Source organism: Toxoplasma gondii, chromosome X, assembly GCF_000006565.2.
Source record: "Toxoplasma gondii ME49 chromosome X, whole genome shotgun sequence".
NCBI lineage: Eukaryota > Apicomplexa > Conoidasida > Eucoccidiorida > Sarcocystidae > Toxoplasma > Toxoplasma gondii.
Window position 1 is genome coordinate 2,670,374 of NC_031478.1, and position 25,678 is coordinate 2,696,051.

Sequence of the window (25,678 nt, forward strand, 5' to 3'; positions counted from 1 at the left end):
GGCGGAGCGAACTACTGCCGACAGCCAAAAAGCAGCAGTGTACTTGACGTAGCTGCTGTAAGCGAAAGACTGTGACCGTCTAGCTCACTCCCATAAGTTTTACGGCTACCACGTACCACAGAGATTTGCACTCGAGTATTCTGTGCCGGTTCGTCATGGCGGTATCTACCAAGAATAGTGTGTTTCGCTCAGGAAACATGTGCGATACCCTGGTCCTTCCATTACGCACATATACAAAGAGGGCAGCGGCAAGAAACCTTGGGGGAGCTCTCCGGTAGACAAATGGTGCAGCGTTTCTCTCTCATTCAAGGGAGTCTGACATCTTTATTGGCTTGTGGGTTCCGTCTCGAGAAATGAGTCACTGCTACCGGAGGGCGTGTTTTGCTCCTCACTGTCTTTAAGCTGCAACAGACCCGTTTTGTTTCGGCCCGGAAAGAAAGGGATCAAACCAGTAACGTGTGGTGACCACGTCCAAGATTGTGGGTTTGACAGACACTGCCCCTATGAAGAGGCAAAAAACTGGGATATACAGGAGATCAGGAAACGAACGTACGTTTGATAGACGCTGAGTAGTGGCCATAGAAGAGACTACAGTTCAGCTAAATACGTTGTTTTTTCTTTCAATGTTTAGACCGTTCCCCAGACTGTTTCTCACTTTTACGGTGCGGTGGCGTTGAATAGGCGACGAAAACGGTATACTTGTTGTTTTGGGATCCTGGAGGATAAACACGTTAAAAAAGGAGAATTGTGACAGGGGGACCTGCGACAGTGACGATGTCATCGGTCGTTTACGGGCTTTCTGGCCTACCACACTGGTACCGTTTCTGTGTTCAAGTACTGTCAGGATTCAATCGCTGAGGCGGAGTATATAGATGAGGCGAATACGAAATCTTGGACAAGCACATACACCCTGGCTCTCTCCAAAGGCTCTTTGTTAAAAACACATATAAACAGCAGTGATCGCTACTGTGTTGACACATGATTACTTTTCTCAACACTGAGCTCGCACCAATTTTATTTGCGCACGCGTAAATGTTCAGTTACCGTGGGGTGTTTAAACAGGACGAGTTTCGTTTCGATTCTTCTCTTTGATACAGACGAAACATGGCATACGATTGACATTCCCGCTGCCTCCCTAGCAGGCCTGAGGTGGGCCACGAGAGACAACTCCGTGAATTCTATTTGCACCAGAAACCAGTTTTGCCTGTGCAGCGATCACATTCTCCGGATTCACGACTAACTTTCTTCTCTCCAGATACTCCCATGCTCGCTGCAGGGTGGCGCGTACGGAAAAATGAAAAGGGCTGACTCGCTGCTTTGACTGTTGTTTCACGGACGTGGAGAACTGATCACCCATTGCTCCGTATACTGCATTTGTTTCCTTGTCTGCTCCCACAACAGTTCTGTCGTGACTTCGTGCGTACCCAGAGAGCTCAAACAGGGTAAAAGACCCTCAGAGAACGAACAGGCACTATAAGGAGCTTGACAGCATTGATGCCGAAGCTTCTGCATGGATTCAGAGATTTGTAGCTGAACTGGACTCACGTCCAGGTCTACCTTGTTTACTAATCTCACGTCCCTTCTTTCCGCCTCGTTTCCGTTCCCACTTTTACACATGATTTCTCGACTTTCCTTTGCCATATTCTGTAGGCGGCAGCTTGGTTCACCTCCCCTCCCAGCGTGTTCTTCCTCACGCTGTTCAAACGCAGATGGCACGCTCTCTGTGTCTTCCAGAATCAACCTGCGAAGACACTGGACTGTCCTGTCTCTAGAGCCATCCTGCCTCGCGTGAAGCACCTGATTGAGACTGAGGACAGCTGCAAGTAACTCCTGCAATGTCAAGTGGTAGTCTTCGATAGCGAGAAATTTGTCATGCGTTGTCTCGCCTTCCTCGCTTTCTGATTCCTTTTCTCCGTCTTCCCACTCTGCTCGCATTTCGTCTGACGACCCTGAGTGTCGAACTGAACGCGAAGCGCGAAGCAAGAAGTCAACTCGCTCCTTTGCTACCTCACTGGAGAGAGAAGTGTCACCTTCATCTCCACAGAGCCAGCAAGGGACTTCATTCAGCTTGCCACTCTCGATTTGTGCGCTGGATGCTTTCAACTGTTTCTTTCCTGTGACATACAAAGCATGCACAGTACAACTATGAAATTATCACCGGTCACAAACGCGCAGAGGCCCCTCGCTTCCCTCTAGAGATGTGAAGGACGCCATCGTGAATGATTGCCATATGGCCCGAACACCTTGAATGATCAACCCGTCTTGGAGAAGAAAACACAGATGCCCCTGAAGGCGTCAATGTGATCCACATGAGAGTCGCCCGCTTCCCGAATGGCACCCGTGGTTTGAACGAACCACACAATGAGCCGGAAGGTTTGACAGGACAAGACGCCGCCCTCTCCTAGCCGTTGACAGGTCAACAGGACAAGTTAGCGGCAGCGGGAGTATCCTGAGCCTGCTTTGGTGACATTCGGGAATGCGCTGGTCTGCGTATAGTAAACGCCAAAACTGCGTGCAAAGCGTCTGTGCCCTCTTTCATCGACTCACCATTTTCTTTTCTCAGTTCCACCTGCGCACGCGTAAGAAAAGCAACATACCCTTCACGGTACATAGCTCGAAGAAGAAGCAACACCCGGAGCGCCCCAAGAATATCGAAGGTCCACTGCAAAACTGCGTTCGCATCCCTTTCAGTTTCCGGCTGGCCCGCCGTTGTTGGCATATCAGTTCCTTTGGATCGGCTCGTTTCTGCTTTCGCAGCGATAGCTTCCTCGTCCACAGTAGCCTGATTCCTTTTCTCCTGTCTTTCCGTCATTGGTTTCGCCTCTCGTTCAGACTGCTTCCTCCCGATCCCCGCTAGTCCTGTTTCCCCCTCTCCCGCAGCTCTCTGTGTCACCTCGTCTCCATATCTTGCTTCTCCCTCCTGCCCATTCTCCTCTTCATCTCCGCGGCTCTCTGCGCGTCTCCTTTCCTCTGATGGCAGCTTTTCACTCGCGTCACACTCCCCCTCATTCGAAGCAGACTGCAGGCGCAACGAATCCACCACTCCATTTCTTTCGAGTCGACTCCGCCTGTGAGAGCATGTAGCTGAAAGGACTAGGACGTTGTCGCTGCCAGGATCGTCCTCCGCCGTCGTCGCATCTCTCGATGATCTGCTCACGTCACGCATGCTCTGCAGATTTATGTGTCTCTTCAATCTCGGGAGGAGAATTGCGCGGGCGACATTGAGAAGGAAAAAGAAAAAGTCGAAGAATGTGACTCCACAGTTTGCAGACAGAATCCTCTCTTCGCACATCACCAGTTCGGCGTATGAACGTGTTGCTCGACTCAACGTCGTTTCAGCGCGGTCTCTCCGCTGGATGATCCCCCTGTCCGTCTGGTCTCTTGTCTCGCTCTTTGGCTCCTCCACTACCCTGTCTCGTCGTCTCAAAAACCTATGGGTTGGAAAACAAACACAAGAATCAGGCGCGATGCTCGACCAGCCCCCCTCTGTGTTGCCTCCGCAACGCAAGCAGCCTGTTGCCTCTGAGGGACTCTCCTGTCTCACAGTCGCAGTCGCATTTGATCTCTTGCCTTCGCCTCTATTCTCGTGAGCAGCGAGGTAGACTCTCGATTCGTGTCCAGTGTGAAGTGCGAACTCGTCGACCACTTCACCGACGGTTCCAGAGAGCCCACCGTCACCCATCAACCTGGCATCTGAGTCGCTCGTGTCGCCAGGCTCTTCTTTCTTCGCATTTTCTCTCTCTTCAAGAGAAGTTGGGAACGCCTTGCGTCCGCATATCTCGCAGACGAGATTCCTTTCCAGCGTAGCTACTCCCGATGGCATTTCAGAGTGGGGCGAGCCAAAAGCTAAAGAAGCACAGGGAGCAGAACTGCAGACCGGAGACGAAGCCGGCGGACACGAGACAGACGGAGCAGGCAAACCCACTGCACAGGGATCCGAAAGCAGAGACTGCGAAACTTGTCTTCCCTCTTGTTCCTGTCTAGGACTATCAACTGTTTGGGGCATCTCCGCGGAAGGCGAAGCAAGGCTCAGAAGGACGAGGCGAGCATCGGGAAAATCCTCAATGAGGAAGGATCGTACAGCATTGAGGTCCTCCTTAAGTGCATCGGCGACCTGAGCAAACAAAGGCGACGAAGAGAACAAAGGCAAACATAACGAGAGACAAGAAAAAGCCCCTTCAAGGCACAACCTTTACACGCTAAAAACGAAGCAGAGCCGCCAGAGAGCGGGACAGAAGCACGAGGCCGGTGCTGGAGCCAACCTATCACGACTGCTGCCAGGTGATCCGGGCATCCACAACGAATCTAGTTCTTCGTATAGACGCAGAATGGAAGACTCCAATTGCCAACTGCGCAACGAAGCAACGACTTGTTTGGTTCTGCACTCTCACGAGCACACTTGCTTGGCCGGGAAGTTAGTAGGTTACACCACCAAGCCCGGCCACCCACTACGGTTCCATCAAAGAAACTGTCTACCATTTCCAGACGGTAACCTTTTTCGAACATGCGGGAACGAAAAAAAGGAAGGTGAGATCTCTTCGCAGACTCCAGAGCACTGCTTCACGACGTTCGCCTTCGCGAGAATGGAAGCCGGAAACCGCTGCCACACGCTTTCTGCACAAGCGACTGACATGGAGAATGTTCGCGGCGTTGCACCAGTTGTGGTTGAGAGCCATGCAGTCGGTCACGTTGCAGACACGATGGTGGACGTGAGAGGGGACGTAGACACACTCTCCGGGGAACTGCATCAGAACGTCGAGAGGTCGGGGACAGAGGACCAGCGAAGGAGTCGCCGAAAGCGAAGAGGATGCACACGTTTCCTGGGGGTGCAAAGAACAAGACATGGGGGCAGGAACGGAAGCACAGACAGTTCCTGAAGCCTGGTCTCGCGAGAGAGGACGACGCTCTTGTTGGCGTGGATGCCGGCGCCCACAGGCCCGGCATGGCGAGGCCTGTGCAGGCGCTGTTCGAGTGCTTTTCCGCGAGGCTCGCAGGCCGTCTGGAAGACTGGCAGCAGCCGAAGAAGGCCCAGAAGGAGACGAGGAAGTGGCGTCTGGTGAAGCAGAAACAGGCGACTTAGACTTTGGAGAAGAGTAGAGCGACGGCGAAGAACGAAGTGGACCTGGAAATGCTGCGTGCCGCTTCGTCCTCTCAAACGCCCAGCGCTTCACCCCGCAAACGTTCGCCGACCAACTGCTCGTTCCGAGCACATCGCTGTGCCACGGTGTGCACGTCCCCCGCGGGCCTAGGTAGGCGAAGCGGTAGTCCTCTCGGTCTCGTACCGGAGCCTTTAGAAACCAGTCGTCTTCAAAATACATGGGAACGTGGTAGAACTGCGAGGCGAAATAAAGATGCGACTCTCCGTCCCCTTCTGTCTTTCGCGGTGGCGACGCGATTCGAAGCCTCCTATCTTCTCTGCCTCGGTGTCTGGCTTCCGCGTCTCCCATGTCTTCCCTCACTTTACCGAAGGTCGCAGCGTCTCTCCGAGGGTCCACTGAAGCCTCCCTCTCCTGTATCTCAGGGTCCAGCGTTTCGGGAGATTCCGTCCGCCTCTCCTTGGGACTCTGTCCAGCCACTCTGGAGTGTCTCCTCTGGGGCACTGCAGTCCCGGTGTCTCCGGCGAACTCGTGGCTCGCATCCGCAGTGTTTTTTCTCTCAGCTTTTTGTTCCTCCACGACGAAGTGCCAGTCCGCAAGATACCACGGCGACGGAGAACGCGACAGCTCCGTCGCAATTTCTCTTTCCTCTGGAGAGAGCCACCACTCGGCTGCACGTGAAACAGTGGGACGCGAAGAACAAGGAGAGCAAGAGGAACGCGGAGTCTTCTCTATCGAGGCCGAAGGGGAGACAGGCGGCGCGAAATCTGGAGAGATGTTCCTTCGGTCTGTGCCTGACTTCCAACACGCCAAAAGTGGTTGACACTGTCGGAAATTCCTCCTTTCCCACTTTCTCTCGCAGGGCTCTTCAGCATCTCCTGCCTTCTCTGTCTCCTCGGTTTCCTTCTGTCGCTTCGTCTCCCAGTAGTGTAGGAAAGCAGCGAGGGGGACAGAGCGCCGTGTCGCCAATGACGTAATCTCTGCTGCGCTTCCTTCATGGCCTTGCTTATGTCGCGTATAATCTTCTGACACCTCCTCAACCGTCTGGCATCCCGGTCGGACGCTGTGTGAGCAACTGCATGCGCCGTTCTGGGTGCAGGCCCAAGTCACAATGGGGACTTGAATAGATCTAGGTCTTGTCGCAGCCGTCCCCCTAGTTTCCCCGCGCTCTCCGTTCCGTTCTCCTTTGCGCCTGTACAGTTCTCTCCCTCCCTCCTTTGTTTCGTCTTCTCCCTTGCGCCGGTCTGACTTGCCTAAACGCTCTATGTCCGCTGTCCGAGTGGTGACCCTGCCTAGTCGGTCTCCTCCCTCTCGTATGTCCACTACTTGCGGGTCTCCCGCTCCGGTTTGTTCGTCCGTTTCGCCTCCGCTCCCGCCGCTTTCTTCGTCTTCTCGTCGCTGTGCATGCACCTCTCCTCGTTCGTTCAACGCCACCCTAGTGTGGGCCCCCAACTGTGCACAGAATGCGTCGTGGAGTCTCACGAGGTTAGGTCTGCCGAACTGGGCGGCTTCCGCAGGCGACAAAAAGAAGGAAGAACATCTGCAGCAGGTGCATGGAGAAGAAAGTGAGGAGCTGCTCGAGGTCTCTGTCAACGGCGACAGAGCTGAAGAGTCGAGCTCTGCTGTCTCTTCTGCATCCCACGCGGGTACCTGGGGAAGTGTCGAATTAGAGGCCTGAAACGCAGAGGATCTTCTCTGGAGGTTCTCGCGTTGTCTGCCTCCCCTTTTCGCTCGGCTCCTGTCCAGAGCTGCTCGGAGAAGGCCGTCTTGCAAGCGAGAATAGCAAGAAGAGGGCTCAGAAGTAGACGACTGAGAGAAAGACGAGAAAGAGGAAGAAGGGAACGCTTCTGCAAAGCAAACGCCGGACGCGGCGGGCGCTTGAGAGGACTGAGACTGAGGAACGTCTTCTTTCTGGATGTCCCGGGAATGAAGCACCCATTGTCTGGAGGCAGGCCAAGATGAGGAGATGCCCCGAATTACCACAGGTCTTCGGGCACATAAATACTTCTCAAGAAAAGTCTCATAGGGAAGATCCTGGTGGTCCCAGACATCGACGTAGTCCAGAGGGTCGTCGCTGCTCTCATCGGTTTCAAGGTCCATCTCTCTCCGTAGATCTTCTTTGTCTTCCATCTCTCCATTCGATTCCACTGATTTGTCAGCGGTCGCCATTTCTCTTCCAAGGACACCCTTCCTTTCCAGAAAACTCGCGTGTTTGGTGCACCGATGTATGTGCTCTGAGTCGGCCGGTCGGAGACTCAAGCAGCTGGGTACTCAGTCGACAGACAGTCCGCGCCACAGAAGGGAAACCCGCCCCAGAAAAGACTGCGAAGAATGGAGCCTTCACAGAGGCTTGGCAGTGGTAATGGTGAAGCAAGAACAAGAAAATCGGAGGGAAAGCCAGCAGCGGAAGAAACGAAGAACCGGGCAGTCTACTCGCATGCAAAAAAAGATTCGCCGTTGCATGCCTCTTAAAAAAGAGAAATGCGATAAACTGCACATCAGGCTTCAACACGAGATTGGTGAATGGTTTCACGCGCCTGAATGGAATGTACAAAAGGCGTAAGATTGTTCCACTGAACGGATATCCTGCTACCAACATTCGCTTTGTTTAAAGACACCGTATACTCTGTTGCCGCCGTACGTGTGCCGACCTGCATGCGATGCTAACTCCATGCCCGTCAGCAGAACATCTGAAAGCGCTCACTAGAAAACTTGAAACACCAATTTGCAGCGGAAATGCGGTGGAAATTAGGTTCATCAGAGCAAACCTGGTTCGCTGAAAACTCTGTAGCTTCCAACACACCGCCGCCGGTCCGATACTCAAGCAAGTTCACAGAAACTGTCATATCACACTCCAGCCGGTGTTTTTTGTCGTCTGACGCCTGTCACGTTTGGCCACGAAAATGAGTACACACAGTCTTCAAAAAGGAATCTTTTTCGCTAATGTCAATTTGCCGAAGAAAGTGCCATGCTCGCGATATCAACTAAACTAGAACATCAATGATTATGGGCATCACAGTGGCCGACCATGATACGCTATGGACTACCATTTGAGACGATGCTGGTGGAGAGTTACGTGAATGACGGAGGTCATATACCTTAAGTTGGAATTGAACATAGGCTGACATGTAGACAGCAGAAGAAAGTGGATCTCAGCTTTGTCTTGTTAGCAAAGTTTGTCCCGCACAGCGGGGAGCAAGCATTTGATATGCGCGGCGTGCGTAGACACTTTCTTTTGCAGAATTGATCCTCTGACAACGTGGCTAGAGCCCGCAAAGTGAAACGCGACGCGTCTTTTTTCCAATGCACCCTTTTTTGCCTTTTTGTCCTGCCACACGCGTAGCCCGCATTCTGTTTTTTTGAGATTATCCCTGTCTGTCCACGTTACATTTTTAGGGGCGTTGCAGACCTTAGTTCTACATCCGCTTAGCTCACTTATCCTGGTAACACATCGTCTGTGTAATAGCCGAGGAGTTTCGAACGCCCGCAGCGTCAAGTGATTTCTAGAAGAAGCTACAATTTATTCCGTCTGAGCTTCACTAGCTTCCACCGTTTGCATTTCGCTGTGTTGTCTGAACCTCCTAAGTTGCTGAGTTGCAAGTGTCCGACAACACGCGTTGGGATCCCAGAAAGGAGACAATCTTCAGGCTGAAGTGAAGTGCCGGTGTGTGAATGGCGACCCGGCTGGAAGGCTGTCGACGAGTTTGAGAGTAGTCTGTGCGCGAAAGCACCGGCAGAAAACGGTGTGCTTGTGGGGGACGGAAAACCACTCGGGAGTTTCAGTCGTTAGCCATTTTCTAACGGGTGACTGAGCATCTCTGTTGCCACGAAAACGCATTTGATTTGACCGTGCCGTGGAGCAGCTTGTGTGTTTGTGCTCAGAGGCCTATTTTTCAGCCGAGTTGCAGGTAGATGTAACTGTACGTCCGTGCAACTAGGCGGTCGGTCTGCGAGAGAAATGGCACTAAGGGAAGAGCAGCGGCGGGGAAAACCGGGGAAGAAACGGTCGCCAAGAGAAGAAATGGAGGTGAAAGAAAAGAAGGCGAGGCACGCACAAGAACAAGGGGAAGGAACTGTGATACACCTAGGGGCAGAACGGCAACACACGAGCCTGCCACCAGCGACGACACGAACCACAGCGACAGCTGCCAAATACCGCCGCCTCACGAGTGGCAACAGACGGCGAAAACTGAAATGCTCAGACATCCACTTGAAAAAAAACACCCTGGCGAGACGGCAATCGAGAAAAACTCGACCGCGCAACCGCGCAACACAAACGCGCGACCGGTGAGGGAGTTCAGCGATGTACCTATTGAAATGGATGTCGCTCGGACACGCACAATTTGACAAAAATCAACTGTGGAGAGGACAGTGTGAACACATGACTCCAGAAGGAACCAGGAGGATCTCGTCCTTCCGAAGTTGCGTTTCTCCAAAAACGTCCCTTTGCAGGCGCAGCAGGCGCCTTTGTCAGTAGTGCATGCGCACATAAAAAGCGCTGTGTGTGGGTCTCGAGCTGCCACCCTCGCGGGAACCGCTGAGCACTGAAGATCCGCTTGGGATCGGCAAACTGTCCCCGCGTCGCTCGTCAGCTTCTCCCTTTTAGGGTCTAGGGATTCAGGCTTTGACATTTGCGAACAACGGCGCCAACGAAGACAGCGCAGAGACACACAACAAAGTGCACAGTGAAGAGTCCCTGGGCGTCGTAGAGGAATTTGGGAGCGAAGACGGACCAGACCTACATGAGGAAAACAGATGCATCATGACCCGAAGATGGAAGCTAGCAGGGTATCCGAAACGAGAGCATCATTGTCGAGGATCCTCATACTCTTTGCGAATCCTCTAGTTTCGGCCCCTGCAGCACCTGTAGACAGCCAGAGCTGCATCCACCACGAATGTCCTACATAAATATCGACAAGATACTCTGAAAGCCACTTCCTGCGGGCGGCCGCCTGCCTCTCAGCGTCGAAGTGTCTCGGTGATAATTTGTGGAACGATGCATCATAAAACCGCGTGATGTTTCGAAACGCGTACAGCTATGAAGGCCCCAAGCTCCTGCGGCGCCAAGGGCGTGTCTCTCACACGCTCGACGGAGCGAAAGGATCTGCAGAGCCTAGGAAAGCCCCTGCGAAAACCAGAGCAGCCATGAGGCGCCAGGGAGCCGATGGCCGAACATAAGCCGAGCCACACCGCCTTTCGGCGTCACTTCCTTCACTCTGGAAATGAAATCTAGAAACAGAAGCTCGAAAAAGAGCATGGCTGCGTCTGCGCTGTGCACCAGATTAGCTATTCGGGTGACACATTCCCCTGCTCTCAGGAAGCAGGAAACGGCAGAGCTACAGATGGATAAGCCGAAGTGCTCATGGTCACTTTGACAAAAAAGCGAGTGGGAGACCAGAGGAAGCAGCTGCGAGCGCCTGCAAGCTTCGCCCACTCCGCTCTTACTAAGTTTCTTGGACGTTGCAGAGCTATAGGCCCTTACACTCTCGAAAAAACACGAGAAGAGGTGGGAACAACGTCCAGTCCAAGTCGCATGTTCTCCCGGAGCCTTGAGAGGGTTCTTACCATCAAATGCCGCCGAAGGATGAAGAGCGATATCATCCAATTGGCGTGACGGACAGCTGCAAATAAAATCAGCCTGAGAAGGAAAAGGAGGACACACCAGGACCATTAAACGGAACGAATGCTGCCGTCAAAGATGTCCAGCGAAGCAGCTTGAACTCTTGGGACGAACACTCGGAACAGACACCCCTAAAAGACCCTCTTTCCCTCTTCACACGCACGAATCTAAATGAACAAGCGACACTGACGGTGCTCAACGCGTTACACTTGCATATCACTATTTAATCTCTTATAAAAATATATGTGTATACAGATAGATATGGGTGAGTGAAGTCGTAGAGCATGTGAGCTTGGAGACATAACGATATCGAAAAAGACGGGGTGATGCACTCCGCGCATCTGTGCACGTGGAACGACCTGCATGGAGAGAAGCCAATGTTGGTGGCGTCACGCGCAGGGCCTTCTCATCGCGGAAAAACAAGGCAGGAGAGATTTGTCTGCTTGGGCGTGTCTCAGAGGGAGACTGTCGCAATCGCGGAGGCCGATAGCGATGACTGACCCGACAGCGAAGCGCGAAAAGTCGAGGGAGAGCGCCTGTAGTTCTAGCTTGCGGCCCTCGTCAGCTGTGTTCGCCTGTGCCAACAAAGACGCCTCTCCTTGTCGGTCTTTGTCCGGGTCCCTCGCATGTGCTTCGCCGGCTTGCGACTCCTCCGCGGCGCCCCTCTGGCCGTGTGTCTGGTCGGCCTCGCAGGCCTTCAATGGAGGCCGAGACTGAGAGGTTGCGTGCGCCTCATGGGAGAAGCGGAGCGCGACGAGGACCGCCAAGACGAGAGGAAGAAGCAGGAAGGGGAAGAAGACGTGGAGGAAAGTGAGGACGATTGAGTAGACGGAGTGGAAGGACGTGAGGCCGACGAACGCAGCTTCGACCGGAATGTCGTTGAACGTCATTCGGTGGCCGGTGATGGAGAAGACGTGGAAAGTCATGAGGACGAGGGAGGCTGAAAGAAGTCCGTCCGGAACGAGGAAGAGTGAGGAAGCGAAGGGGCGGCGGGGACCGGTGGACGCAGCCGCCTCACTGGGAGGCGGCTGCGAATCTTCCTCCCCTGACGAAGACGATGGAGTCACGCGCAGAGCCGAGAATGGCGACGAAGACTCCGGAAAGCTACTGCGGGCGAGACGACACATGCGGCATTCATTCTGGACCGCGAGTCGCGTTCGCGCCGTCTGGTCCGCAGGCAAATAGAACTCCGCGACGAGAAGGTCGAGAAGCAGCGCCGCCTCTGCGAGAGTGATGAAGAGCGGAAAGATCCTCGCTGTTCCCAAAAGAACCATGAAGGATGGAAGGAGGCCACAGATCACAGTGTAGAGGCACCGCACGACGGTGGCGACTGCTTGCTCGGCGCCTGTGGGCGGCAGTGAACCGCGCTTCGCGACCCATTCTCTCTGGGTAGGGGACCCCGGTTTCTCAGTCTCGTCGCTGCGTTTTCGACAACGCAGTCGACTCGAGAAAGGAAGAGCGAAGACCGTCGAGGACGCGAGTGCATACCCGGTGGTCAAAACAGTGAGCAAAAAGACGAGACGCGGAAGAAGACGCACGAGGTGGTGGGCGAGGTCGCGGAGGTGCTCGAGCGCCGACGCACGCAGGCTGCGTTCGAGAAGTCTCGCGTTTCCCTTCGAGGTGAAAAGCATCTTTTCCACTTCCAAGAGGCGCGCCACCCAGCCTGCAAGTTCGCTAGACCCTCTCCCGCCCCAGCCGACGCACAGCGGGAACATCCAGGAGAGACAGGCGCCTGCCCAGGAGTGCAGCGAGCGAAGCAGCGCGAAGAAGAAGGCTGGCACTGCGAAGACTGGCGCGAAGATCCCGGAGAGCAGAGAACAAGAGAGAAAGAAAGGCAGCTCCGAAGAGAAGAAGCTGCTAGAGAGGTCAGCCCACGGCCAGAGAGCGATGGCCGGATCGCGAGCAGACGCAAACGAAGAGCTCGAGCTCGTCAGCACTTGGCAGAAAAAGTAGAGAGAAAGCGCAAAACACTGAATCCGAAAACTCCACTGGACCACAGATGAAGTCAGCGACAAGAAGGCGTCGCGGGCAATCGCTGCAGACACCTGGCTGCGAAACGAAGACGCAGAAGCGGAGATAGAGAGAGAGGAAGAAGAGGAAGAAGAGGAAGAAGCGGAGGGAGAGGAAGAAGCTTTTGATTTGAGGAACGGAGAGGTAAGAAAGTGGAAACAGAGGAAAACGAGAAAGGAAGAGAGCAACGCAGAGTCCATGACAATCGGTGCAGGCTGAGATCCCGGCAGCGCTTCGAGAGGGTCGACGAGGCCGTCAACTCGTAGCAGAACCAACAAAAGCAGCGTTCTGCAGAGGCATGCAGCAGATAAAATCACTCCTATGCAAGCCAGAGAAGGCCTAGGGAGCGGGAAAAGTCTCCCGAAAAAACGAAAGAGACAGCAGCAAACAGCACAGACTAGACGACGCAGAGAACGGAGAGAATATTCAGTGGGCAAGAATGAAACAGGAAGCCGGGTGATACTTGCGAACTGGACAGGCGAAAAAAAACGAAGAAAACAAGAAACTCCAAGAACTGCATCATCTTCGCTCTTGTTTTCACTGAGATCCACAGAACGTGTAATGAATGTGGCTCTTCATCTTTCCATGAAATGCAAACTGTATATTCGATCTTACTTGAACATATTCTCGCGTAGTCGCCGTCGCTGCCCTCTGAATCCGTCGTCCTGTGCTACCTTCTCGGCTCTCAGTCTCTGTCGCCTTGAGGCCTGTCCCCCTTTCTTCGGCTCGAGCCTCGCTGTCTGCTCGCCCTCGAGCGGTGGCTCGCTACAGCTCTGTGCCCCCTCTGGCTGGTGGACCGCGGTCGTGGAGCCCAACGCCTGAGTCGCGAGGAAGAGACTGACGCCGACAGCCGCGACCGCAAGTGACAGAAGGAAGCGGACGGCTGCGTGCTCGCGCATGCAGTAGCAGTCGCTGTAGACGACGATGGCGAGAACCGGCCCGACCACGAAGGTTCCGTAGAAGTTCGCGATTTTCCTCCACCACGAAAAGACAGACAAGTACACACCCGAGCTTCTAGGGCTCGCGAGCGCTGCATGACAAGGCGAAGTTGCTGGGAAACTCGCACCGGAGGATTTTTGAATATTCGGTGAGGTGGCGCACAGAAGCGCTGCTTCTTCGTCTGTTGTGTGTATTTCTTTTTCCCCCGCCTCGCATTTCTTGCCTGATCCCGACAGCCCATTCTGAGGATCAGTGCGGGCGTCCCCGCCGCTCTCTACGCTTCGCTCTGCAGCCTGTGCCGCCACTTCACTCCTCGGCGCAGGCTGCCCTATGAAGCCTCCCCGAGGACGAGGATCTGCGTTTAGGGGAGTGCCTGTTTGTGCGCTCGGCTCTCCGGCGGTTTCGTTCTTTTCGTGCAGACGAAGCAGCCACTGGAGAACGACAACAGCTGCAATGCACACCAAAATACCCATGAAGATCAGATACTTGTCGAACGTCGAAAACTGGACTTTGCTGGCATCGAAGACGGCACGCGAAAACTCCGCGCATGCACGCGCGTACGCAGACGCGACCGGCAGTATCTCAGCAACCAGTCCGTCCACAGAAGACGCAGCCAGGGGAGGGGATGAAGGGTCATTCTGACTTTCTGCTTTATCGGTCCACCTTTCATCGTCGAACGGCCTGGAGCCGTTCGTGGACAGTCCGTTGCCTTCGCGACCTGGTCCCTCGTTAACACCCGAGATGTCCTCTGTTTGCATAGTCAGGCGGCGTTTGAAAGAGGGAGGAAGACGCGCGAGGAGACTCTGGAGACGCCGAAACAGCTCAGAAAGATGCGTCCAGGAACGGCGCACGCGGCCATCGTCGACCACCGCTCTGCAGTTGGTGGTTTCCACGTACGCGTCGATCGCCCGTCGCTGATTCCAGGCCACAATGTGCTGCAGTTGCACCAGGTAGAACATGTCGTTGCAACGAAACGCGAGCGATGTGTGCAGAGAAGCAGAAGAAGGTAAAGATGAAGGTGGAGGAGAAGAGGAAGACGCGTTTGAGGCGAGGGCACCGCACGCGGGTACGAAAGAGGAGAGCGACGGAACAATGTCGGGGATCAGCGAGCCAAGGGAGGAAAAGGGAATGGGGAGACCGAGAAGAAGAGCAACAGTGGACGTCCAGTCGACCTGCCGAATCCGCCTCGGTCGATATGCAGGAGACGAGGTCGAGTCGACAGAAGAGGAAACCGAAGACACGGAGGAAACTGCGGAGTGGTGCCGGATGTAGGGTGGAAGCGGCGTTGGGAACAGCGGGAGAGGAGAGCCGAAGTTGTCCACATCCGCGGTGGTGAACGAGAAGGGAAGCAGCGAAAAGACAAAGAGAGCTGCGTCGATCTGAAGGCGCACTCGACAAGGGACACACAAGCGGCCGAGCCAGAAGCGAAGAGTTCACTCCCACTCTGTCCAGCGTAAAAACAGGAAAGAGACAAAAAACACGGAGCCGAGGAAACAAGAAGGCCTGGCTGTCCAAGAGAGAACCGAAAACTCCCAACTGCCGAGCACAAGAACGGCGAGCAACGCATCCATTGCTCGAGTCCAGAAACGCTGTACCTCCCTCTCCTCCACACTTACTTCCTCGTTCAGCGCGCCTCCATGGGCTCCATCATCAGTCATGCCGTGGTCTCCCATGACCATCAGAAGAGTTCGGTTGACGGCAGGTGTCGAGGCAGCATCCAAGGAACCTCCACTAGATGACGAAGACGGAGAAGAAGACGGGGAAGCAGGGACTGAGACAGGTGTGCCTTGCTGTTTACGCGCCTTTGCAGAGCCACACTCGTCTGCAGACTGCTCGAGCAGATGTATCACCAAATTCAGAATGAGGCGATCCATCTGCCTGAGCTTGGCGCTCAGCAGCGGACTGCGAACTTCAGCTTTGTGTCCTACATGGTCGACGCCCAGGGTATGCCCGACCACAAACGACCAGTGCACAGGCGAAACGCCGGAGACAGAGGAAACGGGGGAGGAAGACGTGGAAGAAGCAGCAGAACCTTCGGCGGGTCCTTTGCAGTTGAGGTCAGTTGATGGGCAACACCTACGGAAGAGACGAGGAATCAAAGGAGAACGGAGAAGAGAGGCGTGAGAGAGAGGTGAAAACAAAAAAGAAAGACAGGCACGCGACGGCTGCAGCACCGAACGGATCCACTCGTTTAGAGAGCCACTTTGCCCAGGAAGAGAGGCGAATACCGCCAGTTAGCGGGAGACGGACGGTGAACCCCCAACACACGAACAGAGACAAGGCGAATCTCACGGACGCCTTGCAAACGCGCGAGAAGCAGACGGTGCACAGGAAACGAAAGAGAAACACAAAGGAAAAGGAGGCGCGTTTAACCGAACTCGCGCACAGAATTGAGATCGAATGGGGACCCTTCGCTGAACACAGAGCGCGGAGAGTTGATGTACGACTACGGGAGGAAGTCCTAGAGCGATGGATGTGACGAGAGGAAAACGGTACGCGATTTGTCTAAAAACCAAGGTATCGAAATGCCGCAAAGACCTGACGACATCTGCCCCTTTGCATGCGCCGCAAAGATTTTGTTTCTAAACCCTAGGATAAGACAAGCCGTCGATCTGGTGTTCCACGGAAACTCCTTATCTTCTCTCTTAAGCATCTAGTCCCATCGTCTGCTCACGACACCCCCTTGTGGAATCTACACGTTATTTCTTCTTTCTCGCGCCTCTGCACCTATCTGCCGGTTCCCTGTTCCTCTCTTTCACCTGCTTCTGAGTCAGCTACGCCTCTCTCTGTCAGCCCTTCCCCGTCTTCGATTCTTCCCTCTCTCTCCCCCTTCTCTTTTCTTCCCCTTCTCCTCTTTTCTCCTTCTTCTTCCCCTTTCTTATTTTTCTTCGTTCTTCTGCGCCTTCCTTCTTTTTCTTCTTTCGTCCTTGCGTTTGCTTCGCCGCCTCACTGGGTTTCCGCGTAGGGGAGGAACCCACCCAGGTTCCGGAGCACGCCTTCGTCGACCGTGTGGATGTCGTGGATGTCGAAGGACGGCGAGCAACGCGACTCGGTCAGCAAGTGGCCATAGAGGCTTTCCCATGTCTCGTCACCTGACAGAAGTCAACAGGAAAAAGTGCATGAAAGCGAGAAACGGCGAGAGGTCCTCGGAGAAGCCCCCCTTCCAATCCGCCAACGACGCGAAGAGACAGTCCATGAAGGAGCGAGCCTTCAGCCCCGGTGCAGACAGCAGAGAGGCCGAAGGCGAGTGAAGTTAAAGAAAGAAAGAAAGAAACCAAGCAAGAGACAAAGACTGAAAGAGACAAAGACGGAGAGACACGAAAGCCGAGAGACATAGAAGAGAAGAGAGAGGCATGCAAAGAAGAGAAAGATGTATTCAGGAGAGTTTGAGACTCGTCAACTAAGAAGCGAGTATAATAGAGCACAGTGTTGAGAAAGCAAAGATTGAAGGTGAACAACGACAGGTAACAGAATATCACTCTTTTCCCGCTTGAACTACGTCACCTGCGGTCTCGTTTTGAGGGTCCTTTGCAGCCGTCGTTTATGCGATTATTTCTATGCCTCTCGACTTTCTGCCTTTCCGTGGATGTACCTGTCTTCTGCAGTCGCTCTTCGCTCTTACTTCTGTTCTGTTCGTACGCATCTGGTAACTCGAGACACACTGAGTGTCCAAGGCAGTAGAGGTATTTCAGTATCTCTGTCTGCTCGGCTGAGCTACACACCCGTGACCGAACCTCCACCTCGTTCGCTTACCGAGTGCCACCGACGCTCTGCCGCTGTTGCGCAGCTGCCACAGCAGACTGTCCTCAGTCATTCGAGACGAGTCAAAGGATTCGCGGATCTGAAGGGAAGAAGAAACCGAGGAATACCAAGTGCCGAGACAAGAAGATGAGGCCGGAGGAAGGGAAGAACAAGCAAAGAACAGATAGACGAGACAGAAGGCAGAGGGGAACACGCGAAAGAGGAGGAAGAGCAGACGAGAGAAGCGTCAGCACCTAGGCCAGGATGCTTTGCTCCCCCCAAAGAAATTAAAGTCACCACACAATGTGGCGAAAACTGGAGACGATCTACTTGTGCCAAGGTGAGGTCAAGTCTCTGAGTGGAAATATTTCAACGACAAATCAACAATGCAAAGGCGGATGTTAACACTCAACGACGCACGAATCCGCGAGCGACATAGACAAGTTGAAGACAACACCAGACACCCGAACGACGAAGCGGCAGGCGGATATCGACAGCTCCATAAAGGAGAAATAGGGGAAAAATGAACATCCCCTTCAAAACGTTGTCGCGCCTTTGCGGCTGGACAGCCATATCCATGTGCTTATGGACAGAAAGAGCTCGACAGAGGAGGTCAACGAAAACACCGTCGCCCATTGACCCTTCTCTCTTCAGGTCCCGCTCTCAACACCAAAGTACATACAAACATCCGTATATGTATATATGCATATACATATATGTACATACATAGACACATACATACATACCTATACATATATAGATACATGTAGATACATACGCGTACATGCATTCGTGGACCTACATACACACCTGCATATATTCATGGCACTAGTGAGATCTTGCGACACCACATCGATGTGTGTTGGCGTGGTCGGCATGTGGTTTTGACGTCCACTGGTTTTGCTTCCGGAGCACTCGCAGATGCATGCATTCACATGTGCCCCTACACGCGTACGTATACGCACATACCTGCACATATGCGTGCGTGCATTCATTTACGGTTGTAATACCTCTGAACGTATGTGGGTACCGTGGTGAGGTGTTTCGTCGGCGCAGCTGCCAAGGTCAAAACGCAACGGCTCTCTTGGAGAGGAACGTAGAGAGAGAGAGGCGCTGCCTTACCTCGAAGAATGTGGGCACCGTTCCAGATCCGAGGGCTTTCAGTCTTTGTGTGGTGGCTGTCGGCGCGTCAGCCTCGAAAATGAAAAGGCGGGAAGAGAAGGGTGAAGTCGAGACGAGGTGGCGATCGTGAGCGAGAAGAAAGTGGAGAAAGGGCATGTAGTTGTGGTGGGGGGGAGCCTCGGGGGTCTCGACACTGGAGTTCGTTGAGTCTTCTAGGTGTCTGTCCACCTCGCCGAAGAACTCGGAGAAGAAGCTCAAGTCCCTCGGCTGCGTCCACGGCGCCTTCTCCACCTGTGGGGCTGCAGCAGAGTCAGGGGAAGGAGAGGGGGAAGTGGAGGCCGAGCCGCGGTCTCGCCACGGCGTCAAAGAAAAGCGAGGAGTCTTCAGATGCGGAGGCAGCGGGACTGGCCTCTTCCCTGGTTCCCACCACGCGAAGTCGAAGCGCAGGGCGTCTACGAGGATGAGGAGAAGTCGTTCGTACGGATATACAGAGACCCAAGAACTGGAGGGCGCTCCGGGAGCGGGGGGATTGGCAGAAGCGGCAGGACCTCTGGAGGGCAGAGAAGACTCCGCCGAGGCTGCACGCCTTCGATCCCCGTCTGCTTGTCGCGCCTGGGTGCCTCCGACGCGTTCTCGCGCTGTCGCAGGAGGCTCCTGGGCTGTGGCTGGGGGCCTGGCCTCCGCAGTCGGGTGCAGATGCGGAAAGAGAAGAGGAAACGGCAACTCCGAGGCAGAGGAGAACACGCCGAGCTCGACTCTGGAGAGAAAAAATCCCTTCAAGAAGAAGAACGTCCCCGCCGCGAGGAGGAAGCCGATGCCGAAGAGCAGAAACAGAGGTACCCTCATCAGCAACTCCCCCGGAGGCCGGTAGCGACCCCGGCGCCTCATGGCGACAAAGAGAATGGAGAAGGTGCACCCAGAGCAGGCGACAAAGGCGGGCAGAGCAGAAAATGACAGAGAGGACCAGACGCAGCAGAGGCGGGCAGCAGCGGGACGTCGCTCACAGAGGTGTGCAGATGAAGAGATGCAAAGAAGAAGCGACCTGTCACTGACAAGCTGGTGGCCGCAGAGAAACGTGGTCGCGAGTTTTCGAGGAGAACGTCTAAGGTGAGGAAGTGAGAGAGAGGACGGCGAGAAGACGGAGAGGAAGCGAACACTTTCGGTCTAAAAAGGAAGCGAACCGCATCGTCAAAACGGCTCTTTGGAAGGGGTACGGGCGGATTCGTCCCGAGAAGCGAACTGTCCCTCCACTTCCCACTGTCCTCAGTCTCCTCAGAGTCTTAGCAAGAGACTCATCCCTCTTCTCGGGTGTTCCACAGGACCTCATTCGCTGCAATTGTGTGGCCGCGCAAGTAGCAAAAACGAGCAGCGCGGAAACGCTTACATCGAGACACTATGCACGAACAGCTATACCTACGTGCTCTTGACTAGCTCTGTACACAGATACATGCACGTAGGTGTAGACTTAAGAACCTGTGGCATTACCTATCGGCACAAAAACAGAAAATATAAACAGACACATGGACGGACTTCCGATCCGGAGGTTCCGCACCACTGAGCATTCATTTACTGGGCGCGATGTCGGGTCACAGCGTAGCTGCCCCTCCTCACAGACTCGAGACGAAGGTATCTACACGTTGACTCCGATCCCGACGAGTCCTCATTTGAGGTCGTCTAATAGAACAGGTATGAGAGCAATTTCAGAAAACACGGGGAGGTTTTGGAAGGAGACGCGTATAAAGTGTATCGCGAGGGTGCTCGACGAAGTCTACGACAAACGCGCCACAAAAGAAGGGACGCAGAGACTTTGCAAGAAAGCACATCGTTTCACGTGGAGACAACCAGCGCAAACGTATGTCCGCTCTCCCCTCGAAAATGACAAAGGTGCGATTTCAACAAACCAACCGAGCGACATCATCTCAGCATCCGTCTGCTGAACTGCGTAGATCCCGGTGCCCCCTTGGAGAGGCCGAGGCGGCGAAGAGACGAGAGTGCAGACGTTTTTCGCCAGAGAAGAACCTGAGCAGACAAACCAGGGAAACCGTGGTGTGTCGGCTTCAATTCCAAAAACGCCAAGTATCTTGAGCAGCGGAGCTCGATTTGGGTGGAGGAACAAGCAGAATCACCCACGCGAGTCCAAGGGACAGCACGAGTCTGCTCGACGGCTCTGAAAGGCACCGACGCTTGCTGATCCCTCCACTCCATGGGCATCTGTGCGTGTGTGAGAAATGGAGGAAACGAAAACTGGAGAAACGTGCGGGAAAAGGGGGCTTTTCTCGGTATGCACATACCACTGCCAGCGGGGCCGAACCTCCGACAAAGGCGTGACCGCGCGCGCTGTTGAGACAAGACACACTTTGGAGACAAGCCGATGTTCTTTCTCCCCTTCGATTGGATGTTTTTACGTGTCCGGTCGGGTGTTATAGAAAGAATGCATTTCATGGCACACCCTTGGAGGTGCTCATCTTTATTGTTCTCGTCGGAAAACCGCAGATCGTGACTCTTGGGAGAATTCTATTGCATCCTCTCAGCTACTTCACCGCCGCCGATGTTCTTGTCTCCTCCCGGCCTTTTCGCGCGTCCTGAAAAGAAAGCAAGAAGGACTGCTTTTTTTCCTGCTGTCTTTTCTCCTTTCCAGGAACAGGCACGGAGACGCTGTTGATCAGAGCCTCGCGCTTCTGCTGCGCCTCTGTTCAGACGAAAGAAATCCGGTCCCGATAAAGAGAAAGCAGGAAGCGTCTGCTTTCGGAGCTCCGCAGACTTTAAACCGTGCCGATATTGCCTTGCGTGTCTCCTCTCGATTTCCTAGGTTAATTTTGTGCGCTGGAAAAACGCCTTCTCTGGCGACGGTCCAAGAGCTCTCCCCTGTGTCGAGACTCAACTCCGAACTGGCCTTCCTCGTCTTCATTTTTTTCACACCCCCAAGACGCTGTTCTTTCTTCCCCCCTCCTGGAGACACTTTCTGCCCTGTGTTACTCCTTTCGTTCTCTCCACTTTCTCATCTCTGCTTGTTCTCTTCAGTTTCACTTCTTTCCTGGTCAGGAGCTTCTCCTTTCCCCTAAAAGGCATTAACTCACAGCGTTTCTCGTTCTGCTTCTTCTGTTCTTGCTTCTTCTTCCCTGTCTTCCCGTCTCCTTCTCTGCTTCTCTGTCGGCTACATGGTCCCGCGGATGTGGCGCGTCGGTGGTCTGAGGCGACCTTTCGGTGTTCGTCCAGACGTCCTTGTCTCCTGTTCTCTCCTCCTCTCCCCCATTTTGTATCGTCTGGCCTCCTCCCATTCCACCTCATCGGTTCCTCTATTGTCCGCGGCTTCTCTCTTCTCCTCTGCCTCTCTCCTATCCTCGGCTTCCCTCTTCTCTCCCTCCTCTGCTTCTTGTCCTCTTTCGTCCCCGTCGCTTCCTGGCTTTCTCTTTGCGTCCACGTTGGCCTCACCGGCTCGCGCGGAAGCGCCTCGCCTTCTCGCAGAGGCTTCGGAGAATCAAGTAGCCGCTGTACCGCCAAGCTCGAAGAGCCACTCCACGCGTTTCTCCGTGTCACGTGTCTCTGAAGAAAAAGATCGAAATATGGAGGGAGCAGCGGCCGCGTCTAAACAGGCAATCGAGAACGCTGTGCAGGTGGCCTATGTCACCTGCAAAGACAAGACACAAGCAGAAGAGGTGAGAGAGCGAAGAGGGTCACGAAGAGCACAAGAGAGCTTGGATCGGGTAAACAAAAACCTTCAAGATCTAAACCAGTCGTCGAACGCGCAGTGTCTACTCCCTAGGAAAAGGTAGTTCACAAAAACCTAGAAATCCCACTTCAGGTGCAACCGGGAGTCCGGCTTCAGTTGTTATCCGACTGGTATTGGAGTCAGACCGTGGACTGTAATAATCACCTTATACGCAGATGTTGTCTCGGCGCAAACGATCCGCCATCCAGAACTGCACAAAGTCGAATAAGCAGTGACACTATAGTCCTTAGGACGGGGCGATCCGAAACAGAGCCTTGAAGGCAAACAGTGTGACGAACAAGCATGAAGACGGCGGCGGAGGCGGACGTTGCCTTTTGTGGTGTGGCAAGTGGCCAGGTGAAAAGCCAAGAAACGTGGAGAGTGCCCACTAGGAGGTCGACACCCTGTTTTCTGCGTCTCGAACAAAGTCGTTTGCACATTCTTCTCTCAAGACGAAAACGTTGCATGCAGCGTGTGAAAGTGCTTCTGTGTGCCTCCACAAGAGTGTTTCTTTCTCACGCATTTCAGAGACCGTTTCTTGATTTGGGGGAGTCCACCGCCCGTCAAAAAGCCAAGGCGACGGGGAAGCCTCGCGTCTTCTTCTGTCCTCGTTTCCGGGCATTCACGAGTGCTGCCTAGCATCCGGAGTCTGTGCGTGGCTTGTGGCTTTTCTCGTGTGGACGGCACGCAAATAGGCAGAAATCAGAGTGCACAAATTTGCTGTTTTTTCCAGGTTGCATCCAAGTTGGTGGAGAATCGCCTTGCTGCGTGCGTCAACATCGTCCCTGGCATCACGAGCATCTATGAATGGGAAGGCAAGATGGAAGTGAGTCAGAAGTCTTCCTTTCGTTGTCTCACGGTGGCTTGCTGCCTGCCTCGTTTGTCGCTCTTTGTCAAGTCGCGACCTCTGAGCTTCGCTTTACCCGCTTCTCTTCCACGTTCGTGCCGACTGCGGCATTGCTGCTCGCACGCGGTGGACGTGGCTGTCATCTTTGGGCTCTGTGTTTGTTGAGCCCAAGATAGTTTCGCCGAGTCGCCTTCCACTTTTCACCGTCCCGACGTTCCTCTGCTTTTCTTCCCTTGTCTCCGTGGCTTCCGGCTGTCTTGTCCACGCCTGATCTCCGCATTCGCTGCTTGTGTGTCCAGAAAGACGAGGAAGTTCTCCTGATCGTCAAAACCCGCAAAGAACTGGCCGCCGAGGTCGTCGCTGCTGTGCGCAAATGGCATTCCTACGACGTTCCTGAGGTGAGTTGCGTGCCACAGCCGCGGTGCCTTAAAGGGTAGTGGAGAAAGAGGTTTTCAGTGACTGTGGCGCTCCAGAAACGTTCAACGCCGCATCGTAGGCTAGACAATACCATTCCAGAATGCTATGAGGCAATGTGGCCTACACAGATGGATAGCGCTTTAGTGGGAAAACGAGAGAAATGCGAATTCGGGTGACATGCACAGACTGGCACGCCTTCTGCGGATCACCTGTGGATACACAATTGGACTGCGTTTTCGGTCAACTGTCGCGGCTTTTTCGTTCCACTTGAAGGCCGCTGCCACTTCTCGTGGCAGTGTCATGTTGATTCGCCGGTGACCCGCATGCGGGCAATGTGCAGTTCAAAGCCAATAAAAGTGCACTGGATATAACTCAGAACGAAAAAACAGGGAAACGACGTGCATAGACCGCTCCATGTGAGAATGCAAAAACAATGTTTTCTTTGAGCGGAGTCGGAACCTGAAGGACCGGGGACAGACGACGTACACAGTGAATGTGATGGAAGCTTTTATGCGGCCGTAGGCGTGTTTACAAACGAGCGCCGAGAGCGTCGGATCTTTCAACCATACACAGATTTCGCGTTGATTTCCTGGGCTGTCTTCTGGAAACCGGGTCACGGACGAGTCATTGTTTTTAGCGAGATTCCATGCAGCCTCCCGATTGAATGTTCTTGTTTTTCCGCGTACACAGTTGAGGGTGACTGTACACGGATACACGTAGCCATGTGGATGTGTACCGATGTGTATGGACATCTGTGGATGCATACAGGTTTGTAGAGATCTGTCAAACTCCTAGATGTAGACATGGATACGTGTATGTTCATCCATACCTATGTATTATAAACAGTTTTGATATGTGTAACGAATGCTGCGCGTCCGTGAAAGCCTTCTTCTCCCATGTGGCAGCTCGTTTTCAGTGTGTCTTGTACATCGCAAAATGCGATTTCCCCGTCTGACATGCCTTTTCTGCGGCCGTCCCCATCTTTTGTTTCGACTTCAACCGCAGGTGATCTTCCTCGATGTCGCCGGCGGAAATGAGGTAGGCAAAACAGGGGAACTCCACACCCTAAACGCAGGAGGAGTCAAGTCCTTCCTTGCTTCTGACAGCAATCAGAGGCTACAATGTTGCGAGATGGTACCCGTGTCTGTAGGAAGAGCGTCAATGTAGACAGGGGAGGGAAAACAGAAAAAACGTTGGGAGGGGAAGGACTCAGCGAAAAAGCGTAACGCCGGTGGTAACGGGCGTCGGTCGAAGACGCATACAGGCGAAGGTCATCGGACGGGTGCGTGTAAGGATCTTTTTCTGGATCTGGATCGACACTCGATTACCGAAGAGCCCATTCAGTGTTTCCTGATTGAGCACAACAGAGGTGTGGGTGTTTGTTTCTTCCCAAACAGCCGTACCTCGATTGGGTCAAACGCAATACGCAACGAACAAGGTAAAAGCTGACCAAGCTGCTGGCCGGTTTCGACACATACAAGATGGATCACTCCCCTGCCCGTCACGAATACCCGAGAACGCTGAGGAAAATACTCTAGAGTGGAAATGCGGAGTGGACTTGAAAGTTGTGTACTTTTGTGTGGAGTTGCATGTTCACAAGCGCTGTCGCACTGTGGACATGGACGCTCGGTCATCTTTCTGCGTGTACGTTCTGCTGGCGTACACAAGCATGCAGATTTCCAAATGTCGGCACTTGATGACACAAAGAAAGAACACTCGAGACACCACTCTGAATGCGTAAATAGATTTGCGCAGCTTGGCATTCAAGAAGCTCGGAGTCTTCGAAAACCAGACCACGAGTGGTGGTTTCGCTAGTCCAGGGTACGCGCTCGGTTTTCCGAAACGAATTCTGATAGTCTGTGTTAGTTTCGCCATTCCCATTCGACCAGGGTGAATGAGGGAGCGCTGTTCACGTCCCGCCACGATGGCCGACACGAAAAGAACCGGGAGTGCTCGGTTACAGATAATTCCGTGAATTCACAGCTGCCAGCCAAACTTCAAAGATGAAAGGCTTCTCTTCACAATCTTTACAAAAGCGATACTCTGTCGTCTTGCTACCTAGGAAACTCGCCCGTTACTGAATTAGATACAGCATACTCAAAGAGAATAGAACAGAAACCTGTGGACAACATTTTCAACAGGGTAGCACTGTTTTCTCCGTATACAAGCTACTAACA

The 25,678-nt window shown here is 53.7% G+C and overlaps 3 protein-coding genes across 3 annotated transcripts; 1 reads left to right on the forward strand and 2 right to left on the reverse strand.

Annotated features, from left to right (window-relative positions):
- Positions 1 to 1,075: 1,075 nt before the first annotated feature.
- JMJD4 (histone lysine demethylase JMJD4) lies at positions 1,076 to 7,446 on the reverse strand. The gene is made up of 3 exons (XM_018780071.1): positions 4,632 to 7,446; positions 2,548 to 4,114; positions 1,076 to 2,114 (listed from the first exon to the last, which is right to left on the reverse strand). The coding sequence occupies exons 1-3, from the start codon at positions 7,263 to 7,265 to the stop codon at positions 1,330 to 1,332; spliced, it is 4,986 nt and encodes a 1,661-aa protein (XP_018635965.1). The 5' UTR covers positions 7,266 to 7,446; the 3' UTR covers positions 1,076 to 1,329.
- A 1,533-nt stretch (positions 7,447 to 8,979) lies between these two features.
- TGME49_224920 (hypothetical protein) lies at positions 8,980 to 20,868 on the reverse strand. Its single transcript, XM_002366125.2, has 8 exons — positions 18,529 to 20,868; positions 17,419 to 17,506; positions 16,616 to 16,757; positions 15,282 to 15,741; positions 13,342 to 15,044; positions 11,218 to 13,014; positions 10,662 to 10,734; positions 8,980 to 9,834 (listed from the first exon to the last, which is right to left on the reverse strand). Exons 1-8 carry the CDS (start codon positions 19,414 to 19,416, stop codon positions 9,706 to 9,708), a joined length of 5,280 nt encoding a protein of 1,759 aa, XP_002366166.1. The 5' UTR covers positions 19,417 to 20,868; the 3' UTR covers positions 8,980 to 9,705.
- Positions 20,869 to 21,006: 138 nt separating this feature from the next.
- On the forward strand, positions 21,007 to 25,307 carry TGME49_224910 (divalent cation tolerance protein, CutA1 family protein). The gene is made up of 5 exons (XM_018780070.1): positions 21,007 to 22,184; positions 22,971 to 23,063; positions 23,384 to 23,482; positions 24,507 to 24,539; positions 24,899 to 25,307. Exons 1-5 carry the CDS (start codon positions 21,687 to 21,689, stop codon positions 24,941 to 24,943), a joined length of 768 nt encoding a protein of 255 aa, XP_018635964.1. The 5' UTR covers positions 21,007 to 21,686; the 3' UTR covers positions 24,944 to 25,307.
- The last annotated feature ends 371 nt before the right edge of the window (positions 25,308 to 25,678 follow it).